The sequence below is a fragment of the Orcinus orca genome, chromosome 17 (assembly GCF_937001465.1).
Source record: "Orcinus orca chromosome 17, mOrcOrc1.1, whole genome shotgun sequence".
NCBI classification, from domain to species: domain Eukaryota; kingdom Metazoa; phylum Chordata; class Mammalia; order Artiodactyla; family Delphinidae; genus Orcinus; species Orcinus orca.
In genome coordinates, this window is record NC_064575.1 from 51,165,841 (window position 1) to 51,178,946 (window position 13,106).

The 13,106-nt window shown below is 41.0% G+C and overlaps 1 protein-coding gene across 3 annotated transcripts; it reads right to left on the reverse strand.

Annotated features, from left to right (window-relative positions):
- Positions 1-368: 368 nt before the first annotated feature.
- LOC117203493 (cytochrome c oxidase subunit 6C) lies at positions 369-10,813 on the reverse strand. Of its 3 annotated transcripts, XR_004486271.2 has the most exons (5): positions 10,661-10,813; positions 9,453-9,587; positions 8,123-8,251; positions 2,226-2,262; positions 1,100-1,230 (listed from the first exon to the last, which is right to left on the reverse strand). XR_004486271.2 is itself a non-coding variant. In XM_033438224.2 (4 exons), the coding sequence occupies exons 2-3, from the start codon at positions 9,564-9,566 to the stop codon at positions 8,138-8,140; spliced, it is 228 nt and encodes a 75-aa protein (XP_033294115.1). In that variant the 5' UTR covers positions 9,567-9,587; positions 10,661-10,813; the 3' UTR covers positions 369-966; positions 8,123-8,137. The 3 variants fall into 3 exon arrangements, 2 of the variants coding, with proteins under 2 accessions (XP_033294115.1, XP_033294113.1); XM_033438224.2 differs by lacking the exons at positions 1,100-1,230; positions 2,226-2,262 and adding an exon at positions 369-966; XM_033438222.2 differs by lacking the exon at positions 2,226-2,262 and having other exon boundaries at positions 10,661-10,812.
- Between the last annotated feature and the right edge of the window lie 2,293 nt (positions 10,814-13,106).

Sequence of the window (13,106 nt, forward strand, 5' to 3'; positions counted from 1 at the left end):
TTACTCATTACATCCAAACTTGGGCCTACAACCTGATACCTACAATTGGGAGATGCTAAGAAAATTCAGTTTCAATGCCCACTTTTAACTTTCTTTAAACTTAATAAGCCTCACATGTTATTGGGCATAAGGAGTCACTGCATACTTGTTTGCTGTTAATGGAAATTCAGGCTGAATATGGAAAACATGGTTCCATCATTTGCTGTAATCATACTCATTTAGGAAAGTTTTGTCAACTTCGAGTAACTATTTTTAAGATTGTAAATATGTATTAAGTCGTATGGTAATTTTGCATACTACTTTAAGAATTGTTATATGATATTGTTTAAAATAAAAGGAATCCTTGAATTACTGATAACACATAAATGTGGGTTCTTAAAATGCAGCTTTTCACTGATACTTGGGTTTATTACAGTTTACATCATTGGAACTCAGGAATTTTGCATGAGTTAAAAAGAAAATTTTTGTTAACATAATAAAAGAACTGGTGATTAAATTAGCTGTGGCTAAAATACACTTAATTCTTAAAGCTCTCTGTAGTATCACTTTGATCACAACAAAACCACAATTATTAAAGGGGAGAAAGGTCCTAAGACCTCCCTGAGAAAATGTTATTACCACACTTTAAATTAGCAGACATTACTCAATTGCAATTCCAATTAAATAACACAACTTTTTCTAGACTAGATGTATATTCCATATTGTACAGTTAGGTCTTCAATAAAGTAATACTGAGTAAAAAACCTTAAATTTTAATTACCTACTATTACATCTGTCCAGTGGTTGGATCCAGTAGGGCAATTCAGTGACAATGAAGTCCAAAGACGTTTTATTGGAAAGGCAAGTCTCTGTTCCTTTTAAGAGCCCACAGTATAGTAGTCATGTAGGCTCATGCAGACCCCTTAAACCCATGGCCCAGGCAGTTACCTCAGTGAAATGGACAAAATGTGAGGAATCAAAAATGTCCTAAAACAATGAAAATTTTAAAAAATATTGAAATCAGGTTATCGTCGTAAGATTCATAAAGTTAAAAATCCCTGACCAATTCTAATGCAAGTACCCTGAACTGTAAGTATCAGCAAGAGTAACTGCACAAAAATTTAGTGTCCACAGTATTTGTTAATCTTTTATTTATCATGAGAAACTATTCCTTAGCCCAGATATTAGTAGTTCATAGTGCAGGAACACAGGTAAGTGACACACTTCCATGGAACTCAACCCAAAGAAATTCTGTGGAGAAAAACAGAGTGGCCAAGTTAATGACAATCGTTCTCTTAATAGCTCACCACCCTGGAGAACCCCTGAGGTCTACTGCTACCAGTGGAAGCCACACTTTGATCACTCACCCTTAGCCCAGCAGCAGCCCTGTTCAGGCTGCCTGGGCTCCAGGTCCATTCTCCCCCATGCTCCCTAACCTCCCTGACCAGCCTCTTTTCCATTTGGGACATTCACACCTTACTTTGGGGTTTTTGCTTTTATTTACCAAATTCTGCTTTTTTTCTTCAAGTCCACCCCACTCTGTTCCCTTCTCATACCTGTACTGTTCTTAAAAACCAGTAGCCCATCTGTCCTAAACATTTCTATTCCTATCTCCAAATCTGTTCCTTTTTCTTGTTGTTTTTTAAACAATCAACTTCTTGTAAGTAAAAGGTAAAAAAAAATATTTTAAAAAATCAGCCTGTTAACATCTGATTATGAAATGCATACCCACTGTGGAAGTTTTGAAAATCTCAAAGGTACAAGAAAACAGCAATGTTAAGATTCCACACACAACCACTAATATTTTCTTGATCTTTTTACCTTCAGCCTTTTTTTCTGTGCACTCTTTAACATAGATCACCCTTTACAAAATACATTCTTAGTTTTCTATTCTACTAATTTCTGTTACTTTGTGATTACCAACTCTAAGGGACATAATAGTCCATGATATGAATGTCATAAATTCCTTATCAATTTTCCAACCACTGGGAATAAAGTTGTTTTTCTACTATTATGTATTATATATATTAAACTGTGGCATGTATCTATCTGACTCAGATACCTCCTTAATATAAACTATAGAAATGGAATGTAATAGAATTGAATCTTATATTAAGCAAAAGTTATTCATAGTCAAAATTATCCTTAAATCTTTTAGAAAACTGATCTGAGTCCAGTACAGCAGGTCTCCCCCACACCCCAGATCTTGGGAAAGATCACACACACACACTCTCACACATACATACATATGGCAGTTGGAATGCTCCTTCAGGAACAGTCTGCCTGAAAAAAAAAATAGCACATTCACATTCCCCTTGTCACAGCAAACTCACACTGGGGTGGTAGACAGGATCTTTAACTCTACTTGAATTGTTCTACCTTACTATTTTGTTGAGCTTGAATGAAGTTAAATACATGAATTACAAGACTCCATAGTACAAACAGTTTCATCAGGTACTGGACACATGCTTTCAAGTCAATTTAACAGATGACCTTTCATCAGCACACAAGCCAGTCCTCTTCTAGACACAGAACCGTAATCACACTATCCATAAGGCAGTGGACCTTAACCACCCAAACCAGAATCTCTGGAAAGCCACCAAGTCACCTACGGACATCCAAATAACAAACTATAAAAGGTGTCCAAAACTTGTTTTTTAAAGCACTTCTAAAAATGTGATTTTCCTGATGCAAATCTAGCAGTAATAGCACAACATGCAAAATGATTCTGAACATAAAATTAACTTCATGTCAGCAAGATGGTACAATAACGAAGCTCCATACCCCTACTCCCTGAGAGAAAAAGCAAAGACACATGGACCAAAGTGTCTTTGTGAGAACTGCAGAAATCAATTAAGCTGCAACAACCAAGCAAACACCTAATATGAAAAAGCTGCACTCAAAATGGCAGGAAATGTCATGCACTTTTTTCTCACCCTTGCCCCACCCCCTTCTCAATGCAGGAGTGTGGTCAGGAGGAAAGTGACCAATTCCTGACTCCTCCTTCAGGGCAGAAGGAAAAGAGAAGACCCTGCATGCAATGTTCTAGCTTATTTGAGGGCTTCCCAAGGGACTGCTTCTATCTTTATCTCAGAGCACTGATGAGAATGGTGACAGAGTTTAACTGACTTATGAGACACCACCAAAAAGACCAACCTATGTACTCTGGAAGTGCGAGAAGGGGCAGAGAGTTTATTTGAAGAAATAATGGCCAAAACCTTCCCAAATTTGAGGAAAGAAATGGATATATAAATACAAGATGTTACTGGAAGTCAGATGAACCCAAAGAGACCCAACACCAAGACACAGTATAATCCAACTGTCAAAAACCAAAGACAATGGATCTTGGAAGCACCAAGAAAAAAATGATTCATTGCCTACGAGGGAGCCTCTGTAAGATTATCAGTGGATTTCTCAGGAGAAACCTTGCAGGTCACAAGGATTTCAGATGGTAAATACAAAGTGCCCCCCCCCCACACACACACACACAAATTACCAACCAAGAATACTATAACCAGCAAAAATGTCCTTCAAAAATCAGGAAGAAAATTAAGACATTCCTAGATTTTAAAAAAACCTAAAAGATAAGGAGTTCATTACTACTAGATCTGCAATGACAGTTCTTCAAGTTGCAACAAAATTACACTAGACAGGGACTTCCCTGGTGGCGCAGTGGTTAAGAATCCGCCTGCCAATGCAGGGGACACGAGTTGGATCCCTGGTCCGGGAAAATCCCACATGCTGCGGACCAACTAAGCCCGTGCACCACAACTACTGAGCCTGCGCTCTAGAGCCCGCAAGCCACAACTACTGAATCCCGTGCACCTACAGCTCATGCTCCGCAACAAGAGAAGCCACTGCAATGAGAAGCCCGAGCACCGCAACATGAAGAGTAGCCCCCCCTCACCGCCACTAGAGAAAGCACATGTGCAGCAACAAAGACCCAACACAGCCAAAAATAAATAATAAATAATAAATAAATTACACTAGGCAGTAACTCAAAAGCCATGTGGAAATATAAAGTTCACTGGCGAAGGCAAATATATGAATAAATATAAAAGCCAGTGTTGTAACTGTTTCATATCCCCACTTTTAATTTTGTAGGATTTAGAGACAAAAGCTCTAAAAAAAAGAAATCTATGTTAATGGGTACACAATATCTAAAAATACAATTTGTGGCATTAGTAACAAAGTAGGGGAGCAGAGTTGTAAAAGAGAATTTTTGTATGTGATTGAAATAAGTTGTTACCACTTCAAAATAGATTATAACAATAGGTTGGTTTAAACTCCCCAAAAGTCATAGATCTGAGGAATGGATACAAAACAAGGTCCAACTATGAGCTGTCTACAGGAGATTCACTTTAGATCCAAGGACACACATAGTTTAAAAGCTAAGGATGGAAAATGATTCCATACAAACAGCAATCAAGAGAGCACGAGTGGCTATACCATTAGCAGACAAAACAGACTTTAAGTCAAAAAATGTTACAAAGACAAAGGACATTATATAATGATTCACCAAGAAGACAGATTATAAATATCAATATATATGCACCAAACATCAGAGCTTTGAAATATATGAAGCAAATATGAAGCAAATGCTAACAGAATTGAAGGGAGAAATAGACAGATCTACAGTAATAGTGGGTGACTTAAAATACTTGCAATAATGGCTATAAGAACCAGACAGAAGATCATTAAGAAAATAAGTGGACTTGAACACTACAGACCAATCAGATATAAGAGACAAATACAGAACATTCTACCTAACATGAGAATACACATTTTTTTTCTCAAGTGCATATGGATTAATTTCCATGTTAGGCCATAAAACCAGACAACAGATTTTAAAATACTGAAGTCACATAAAGTATCTTTTCTGGTCACGAAAGATGAAACTAGAAATTTATACCAGAAGGAAAACAGAAAAATCCACAAATATGTTGAAATTAAACATACCCTCCAACAACCAGTGGGTCAAAGTGGATATCAGAAAAGAAATTTAGGACCTCCCTGGTGGTGCAGTGGTTAAGAATCTACCTGCCAATGCAGGGGACACAGGTTTGACCCCTGGTCCAGGAAGATCCCACATGCTGTGGAGCAACTAAGCCCATGCACCACAACTACTGAGCCCATGCTCTAGAGCCTGTGAGCCACAGCTACTGAGCCCATGTGCTCTAGGATCCACATGCCACAACTACTGAGCCCACGTGCTGCAACTACTGAAGCCCACGCACTTAGAGCCCGTGCTCTGCAACGAGAAGCCACCGCAATGAGAAGCCCGCGCACCGCAACAAAGAGTAGCCCCCACTCGCCACAAATAGAGAAAGCCCACGCGCAGCAAAAAAGACCCAATGCAGACAAAAAATAAAGAATAAAGAAATTTAAAAAGAAAATCAAGTCAACAAGCTAAGTTTACACCTTAAAAAGGTAGAAAAAGGGGCTTCCCTGGTGGCGCTGTGGTTGAGAGTCCGCCTGCCGATGCAGGGGACACAGGTTCGTGCCCTGGTCCAGGAAGATCCCACATGCCACGGAGCGGCTAGGCCCGTGAGCTGTGGCCGCTGAGCCTGCGCGCCTGGAGCCTGTGCTCCGCAAGGGGAGAGGCCGCAACAGTGAGAGGCCCGCATACCGCAAAAAAAAGGCAGAAAAATAAAAGCAAGCTAAACGAAAGCTAGCAGGAAATAAAGATTAAACAAAACAGGGAACAGAAAAACACTAGAGATACATCAACAAAATCAAAAGAGCTGGTTATCTGCAAAGATAACCAATATAACAAACCTTTAGTCAGACTAAGAAAAAAGAAGACTCAACTAAAAACAAATTAAAGAAGGGACATTATGTCACCAAATTAGGTCACCCACATGAAATGGAATAATTCCTATAAACACACAACCTACAAGAAACAGATTAACAGACTTATAACTAAGTAAGGAGATTAAATCAGCAATCAATAACCTCCCAACAAAGAAAAGCCCAGGATCAGATGGCTTCACAGGAAAATTCTACCAAACACCTAAAGAGTTAACACCAATCCTCCTCAAGCTCTTCCAAAAAACTGAAGGGGAGTGGGGGGTGGGGAACATTTCCAAATTCACTCTATGTATTTTTTGTTTTCTATATATTTATATTAAGACATCTTAAACATTTCTGTATGATGGAGAGACTGCCCCCCACCATGTTTTCCTGATCCTCTCACATGTCTCTTGTGGCCACATCTGACTCACTAACTCATTTAGGAATATAAAACATTCTATAAGACCAACATTACCCTGATATCAAAGTCAGACAAATATAACACAAGAAACTAGAGAGTAATATCCCAAATACAGATGCAAAAATCCTTCATAAAATACTAGCAAACAATTCAGCAGCTCATTAAAAGGATTACACACCGTGACCAACGATGATTCAACATATGAAAATATACCACAGAGCCACATGATCTCAACTAATTCAGAAAACGCATCTGAAAATTTCTTTTCATGATTAAAAAAAATTCAAATAAAGAACAGAAAGAAACTACCTCAATAAAGGTGATACATGAGAAACCCACAGCTAATATACTCAATAGTGAAAAGCTTCTCCAGGGCTTCCCTGGTGGCGCAGTGGTTGAGAGTCTGCCTGACGATGCAGGGGACACGGGTTCGTGCCCCGGTCCAGGAAGATCCCACATGCCGCGGAGCAGCTAGGCCCGTGAGCAATGGCCGCTGAGCCTGGCCTGCGTAATGCAAAAAAAAAAAAAAAAAAAAGCTTCTCCAAGGTCAGAAAAAAAACCCAACAAGGATGCCCATTCTTACCCCTTCTCTTCAACATAGTACTGGAAGTCCTAGTCAGAGCAATTAGGGAAGAAAAAGAAATAAAAGACATCCAAATTGGAAAGGAAGAAGTAAAACTATCTCTGCAGATGACCTGATCTTATATGCAGAAATCCCAAAAAGATTTCACACACACACACAAAAAACTGTTAGAATAAATTTGGCAAAGCTGCAGGATACAAAATCAACGCACGAAATCAGCTGTGTTTCTAGATACTAACAATGAATAATCAGAAAAGCAAATTAAGGAAACAATCCCAATTACATTAGCATTAAAAAAAAAATACAATTCTTAGGAATACACTTCACCAAGGAGGCAAAAGACTTGTATACTGAAAGATACAAAACACTGCTGAAATTAAAGAAACAAATGGAAAGACATCCTGTGTTCATGTTCCCTTAACATCATATCCAAAAATTAACAGAATGGATCAAAGACCTAAAGGTAAGAGCTAATAAAACTATAAAACTTTCGCAGAAAATATAATACTTTACAACACTGGATTTGTCAATGATTTCTTAAACATGACACCAAAAGCACAGGCAACAAAAGAAAAACTACATAAATTAGACTCCATCAAAATTTCAAATGTCTGTGCATCAAAGGACACAACAGACTGAAAAGGCAATCCATAGAATGGGAGAAAATATCTAAATCATATCTGATAATGAGTTTTAAATAACTCCCACAACTCAACAAAAACAATCCAATTAAAAGTGGGCAAAGGACTTGAATAGACATTTCTCCAGAGAACATACACAAATGGCCAAAAAGCATGGGAAAAGATGCTCAACATCGTTAACCATTAGGGAAAAGCAAACGAAGACCAAAATAAAACAACACCTCACACCCATTTGGATGTCTATCAAAAAACCAGAAAACAAGTGTTCACAAGGATGTGGAGTAATTGGGACCCTTGTGAACAGAAGTTGGTGAAGTGAAAAATGGTGCAGCCACTATGTAAAATAGTATGGCGGTTCCTTAAAAAATTAAAAACAGAACTACCATATGATTTAGCAACTCCACTTCTGAGTATATACTCAAAAAAGTATTAAAGCAGGGTATCAGAGATATCTGCACACAAAGCAGTAGCATTATTCACAGTAGCCAAAAGCAATCCAAGTATCCATTAACATGATTAAACAAAATGTGGTATATAGATAAAATTGACTACTTAGATGAAAAGAGTTCTGAAGACTGGCTGTACAACAATATAAATGTACTTGACAATACTGAACTGTACACTTAAAAATAAAGACTGTATATTTTATATATATTGCCACAGTTAAAAAAGATTTTAAACAGTAATTTCAAATAACCATATTACCTTTATATTCCAAAATCACTTTGCACTCTGAAAGACACCAGCCTTCCTCATCTCCTCAAAATCTTTCATAGAATCATAATTTCTGTAGAAATCTGCATATGCCTTCTTTCTTGGTTCAGCCACAGCAAACTAAAAGGTAACATATCACATTTAGGACTTTTTTTTTTAATTATTAGAAACAGTATCTAAAAACATAAATCACCAAGTTTTTGTTCACCTTGAATCCTACTTATCTTGAATCGTATTATTAAGGCCCTTAAAGAGGTAATTAAGTTAAAATGAAGTCTTTAGTGTGGGTCCTAACCCAACATGACTAGCATCCTTAGAAGAGAATAAAATTCAGACAGGAACAATGCTAACACACAGAGGACCATGTGATGAGAGGGAGAAGACAGGAATACAAAGCCAAGGAAAGAGGCCTCAGAAATCAACCCCACAGCCAACTTTTTTTTTGGCCGCGGCGCAGGGCATGCAGGATCTTATTTCCCCAACCAGGGATCGAACCAGTGCCTCCTGCAGTGGAAGCACGGAGTCTCAACCACTGGACTGCTGGGGAAGTCCCCCACAGCTATCTTGATCTTGGATTTTCAGCCTTGAAAAAAAAAAAAATCTCTATTGTGGAAACCACCCAGTTTGTGGTATTTTGATATGGCAGCCCTAGCAAACCAAGACAGCTTCATTTAAAGATGGAGGACAAGCTACCTGGGGAATAAGGTACTTTCCTATCACACTGAGGTGGGTCAAGAAAGGGTAAGAGGAAAGGAGCACATTAAAGAGGGAATTTCTTTTAAAGACTCTAGGGACTTCCCTGGCGGTCCAGTGGTTAAGACTTCGCCTTCCAATGCAGGGGGTGCGGGTTCGATCCCTGGTTGGGGAGCTAAGATCCCACATGCCTCGTGGCCAAAAAACCAAAACATAAAACAGAAGCGGGGGCTTCCCTGGTGGCGCAGTGGTTGGGAGTCCGCCTGCCGATGCAGGGGACACAAGTTCGTGCCCCGGTCTGGGAAGATCCCACATGCCGCAGAGCGGCTGGGCCCGTGAGCCATGGCCAATGAGCCTGCGCGTCCAGAGACTGTGCTCCGCAACGGGAGAGGCCACAAGAGTGAGAAGCCCGCGTACCGTAAAAAAAAAAAAAAAAAAAAACAAAACAAAAAAAAAAAACAGAAGCTGTATTGTAACACGCTGAATAAAGAATTTTAAAATGGCCCACGTCAAAAAAAATCTTTAAAAAACAAAAGACTCTATATGTTTCTATGAAAATAAAATACATTTTCAAATTTAAAACACATTTTTGGACCATGAGCACAAAGTAAAAATAAAACATACATACCTTATAGAAAGCTGCAACTCCCAGGGAGACAATGAATGCTCCAACAATATGAAATCGCAGACGCTTGCCCAGAAGGCCACGCATCTGAGGTTTTGTCAAAGAACTGGAAGCCATGGTAGTTTTTCTCCTTGACAGCTAAAATAATAAGAGACAACTCTTAGAACATAAAATACCTAAAGAACTCTTCTGCATAATGCATTTTAGTACTCAGAGAGGCACAGGCAGGACAGTGGACCGACTCCTCTCCCAACCCCTAAGGTCTTTACTGGCTTCGCGGTTTCATCTTCTCACACGGTGAACGACCACCCTAAATAAGCAAGATGATCGCAGCCCAACAGTAGTAACCAGGGAACAAGAACGACAAAAACCCCACCCAACTACAGGGAAGATTAGCAGCGGCTCTGGATGGGGAATCACAAGTGCAAACATTCCTAGCATTTACTCTACAAGCTTACTACCAATTCATTTCAGCCTGTGAGACAGCTGTTTTCCCATTTTATTGAGAAAACCGAGCTGCAGGAAGGTTACCGGACTATTTCAAGGTCACGCAATCAAAACTAACACTCGGGCGGGACCCCAGCACGTCCCGCAGGGCCCACTTTGTGACCCGGGCCTGAAGGCCGCCGCGCGCGGGCCGGCCTCCCGACCTTCGGCGAGCGCGGCCCGGGCAGGGTCGGAAAGGTCGTGGGCGCGCGCAGGGGGCTGCCGGGAGCCCACCCCTGCCCTCCTACCACAGGCCCGGTGACCCTCCTGCAGCTTCCCAACTCCAATCACAAACGCTACCACAAAGCTGACGCCCACTAAGAGCCGACGGTGCTCCAAGCCTCGGGAACGGATAAGGAAGAAACCACCTTCCCTTTTTGTAGGTAAAGACACTGGGACCAAACAGGTCAAAAGACGCAACCAAGGTCACGCTAAACGCGGTAAAAAAGCAGCGGCCACCGGGCCCGGGCCGGCTGTCTCAAAAGCCCGGGGGTCCCTCGAGGCCCCCTCAGCAAACCCGGCCCCCGTGGGACCCGCGCCGCCGGCCCGCCTCCCCTAAAAGGCCGCAACGCGGGCCTGCTGGGGTCGACGAGGGCGAGAGGTCCGAGGTTTTCCGCCCCAGAGATGCAGAGTAACGATTTAGCTCCAAGGTAGACCGACAGCAGGCAGCGGGAGGCGGCAAGTACGGGAATCCGAACGAGGAACACAAAACGCCCAAGACTCACCTCTACAACGACGCCCTTGGAGAAATGGACGGCGTTCCAGCAGCGCGCAGGCGCATAAATAGAGGGAACGGAGCGAGGATCCGGCTACGGTGGCCCAAAGAGTACAAAAGGCCTCCAGCGCACGTCCCGCCGTTCAGAGCTGAAGATAACCTGCGCATTTAGCCTCTTCTCTGTGTAACCTTGGATTCAGGGTTTGAACTTGTGAGTCAGTTTCCTTAGTCAAGTCGAGATATTGATCTTACTCATACACAGAGTTGATATGAACTTATTGGAGAATTCAAAGATTTTTAATATGTGAATTTTTTTTTTTAATGTACCCTACAGATACAGCACAAATCATCCTGGGCATGGATTGCTCCAACTATGTGCACAAACCAACATTTTCATTATGACTATCCTTATGCATCTAGCCACTTGTTTGGGTAAAGAGTGAATAAGACAGCCAAGTTCCAGGAACTCACAGCCCAGCAGATGAGACAGACATAAACTGAGTAACATCAATCCCAAGCAGTAGGCGCTACCGTAGACACGTGACCCTGGTGCTGCAGAAGCAATTACCTGCTTGGAAAAGCTGAGCAAGTTTGGATGGAAGTATTTGTGTGGACTTTTAGTAAAAGACAAGTGTTTTAAAGCAAGGCATGTGGAAGTTTATGGAAAGTAGTGTGTAAAGTAAGGCTCTTGTGCCTTAGGGTTGTCAGACTTGGTTTTTATTGAAATAACCTGGATTTGTACTGCATTATTCAACTCAGCAAGTACTGTGAAAGGTTCATAGGATACATGATATTGATTCAACATATATAGGTTGAGCAATTACTAGGTACCAGGCTCTGCTATTAGCAGGGAAGATCATCAAGGAGGTCACGGAGTCTTTGTCCTCATCTTGTTAACAGATGGCTCTGGGGAGTGAAACCTTTCAGCCACACAGAAATGGTGCTAATTGAAGGTCAAAGTGGACTTGTACCTCAACAACACTTTTTTTCAGACTTCTTATTGTTGTCGAAGACAAGTTCGTGTGCCTGAGAAATGGTGAGACCAAACAAACTGAGATGTCAGAGTTTAGAGCAGAGAAAGGTTTATTGCAAGGGCCAACCAAGGAGAACAGGCAGCCCGTGCTCAAAAAAACCCGAATTCTTCAATGGTTTGGGAGGAAGAGTTTTTAAGGGCAAAATTTGGGGTGAGGGCTGCAGAGTATGTGACTTTCCTGTGATTGGCTGGTGGTGAAGAAACAAGGTGGTGTTCCGGGAATCTTATGCTCAGCCTGAAGTTACGTTCCTCCAGGAACTGAGTGGGGGCCTTAGTTCCTACCGAAGAACTCAAAGACATATTATATATCTGGGAGGTGAGTCTTAGAGAGTAAATACAGACCTCAAGTAACAGAACTAGAATTTAATATCCATTGAAGCATAATCTTTTTCTTTCTAAAATTACCCTCACTTTTACCAAATATAGCCGAATTAAGACTAATTTGTTTACCAAATAAGTCTGGTTAATTGGTCACATAGGGTTTTTTACACTGGCTGTACTGGAACTTTTCATAAGGAGTCTCAGACAACTTTTTTTTTTGAATTTTTGAATTTTATTTTATTGATTTTTTTATACAGCAGGTTCTTATTAATTATCTATTTTATACATATTAGTGTATATATGTCAATCCCAATCTCCCAGTTCATCACACCACCACCACCTGCCACACCACTTTCCCCCCTTGGTGTCCATATGTTTGTTCAGACAACTTTTAATAGGCCTCTCAAGGCCGGGAAAGTCATGCCAAGGACTTGCCATTAGATTCTGCCTGGGTGAACTTCTCTCCTCTAGAGTTCCCCAAAATATCAAGATTCCTGTACCTGCCAGGAGGCAGCCTTTCTTGTTCACCTGATAAGTCTGTTCAGAACCTAAGAGTTTCCGATTTCTGGATGGATCAGGTAGAGAGAAAAAATTAACGTTTTAGTTCTACTTACAAAGAGGTAATTTACCAAATTGCGTTGTCATAATTAGCATGAGGGGAAGGGTTTCCTTATATCTGGAAAACACAGATCAAAACCAATAATATTCCAGGGCTTCCCTGGTGGCGCAGTGGTTGAGAGTCCGTCTGCCGATGCAAGGGACGCGGGTTTGTGCCCCGGTCCGGGAAGATCCCACATGCCGCGGAGCGGCTGGGCCCGTGAGCCATGGCCGCTGAGCCTGCGCGTCCGGAGCCTGTGCTCGGCAACGGGAGAGGCCACAACAGTGAGAGGCCCGTGTACTGCAAAAATAATAATAATAATAATAAAAGAAATAAAAAACTGTTTGACTCAGGATCCAAATAAGGGCTACATGTTGCAACTGCTTGAAATGTCTTTTACTTCTATTTTATAGGTTTCCCCGTCTCTTTTTTTTAATTCTTGCAATTTATGTGATTTGTTTTGTTTTGTTTGTTTAGTGCAGTGGCTGTGTACCACTTAAAATC

Bases quoted from the DNA above. Each gene is read 5' to 3' on its own strand.
- LOC117203493 (XM_033438224.2), bottom strand. From the start codon at position 9,566: ATGGCTTCCAGTTCTTTGACAAAACCTCAGATGCGTGGCCTTCTGGGC. The intron at 8,252-9,452 runs GTATGTATGTTT...GTTACCTTTTAG, and splicing joins GAGTTGCAGCTTTCTATAAG to TTTGCTGTGGCTGAACCAAG.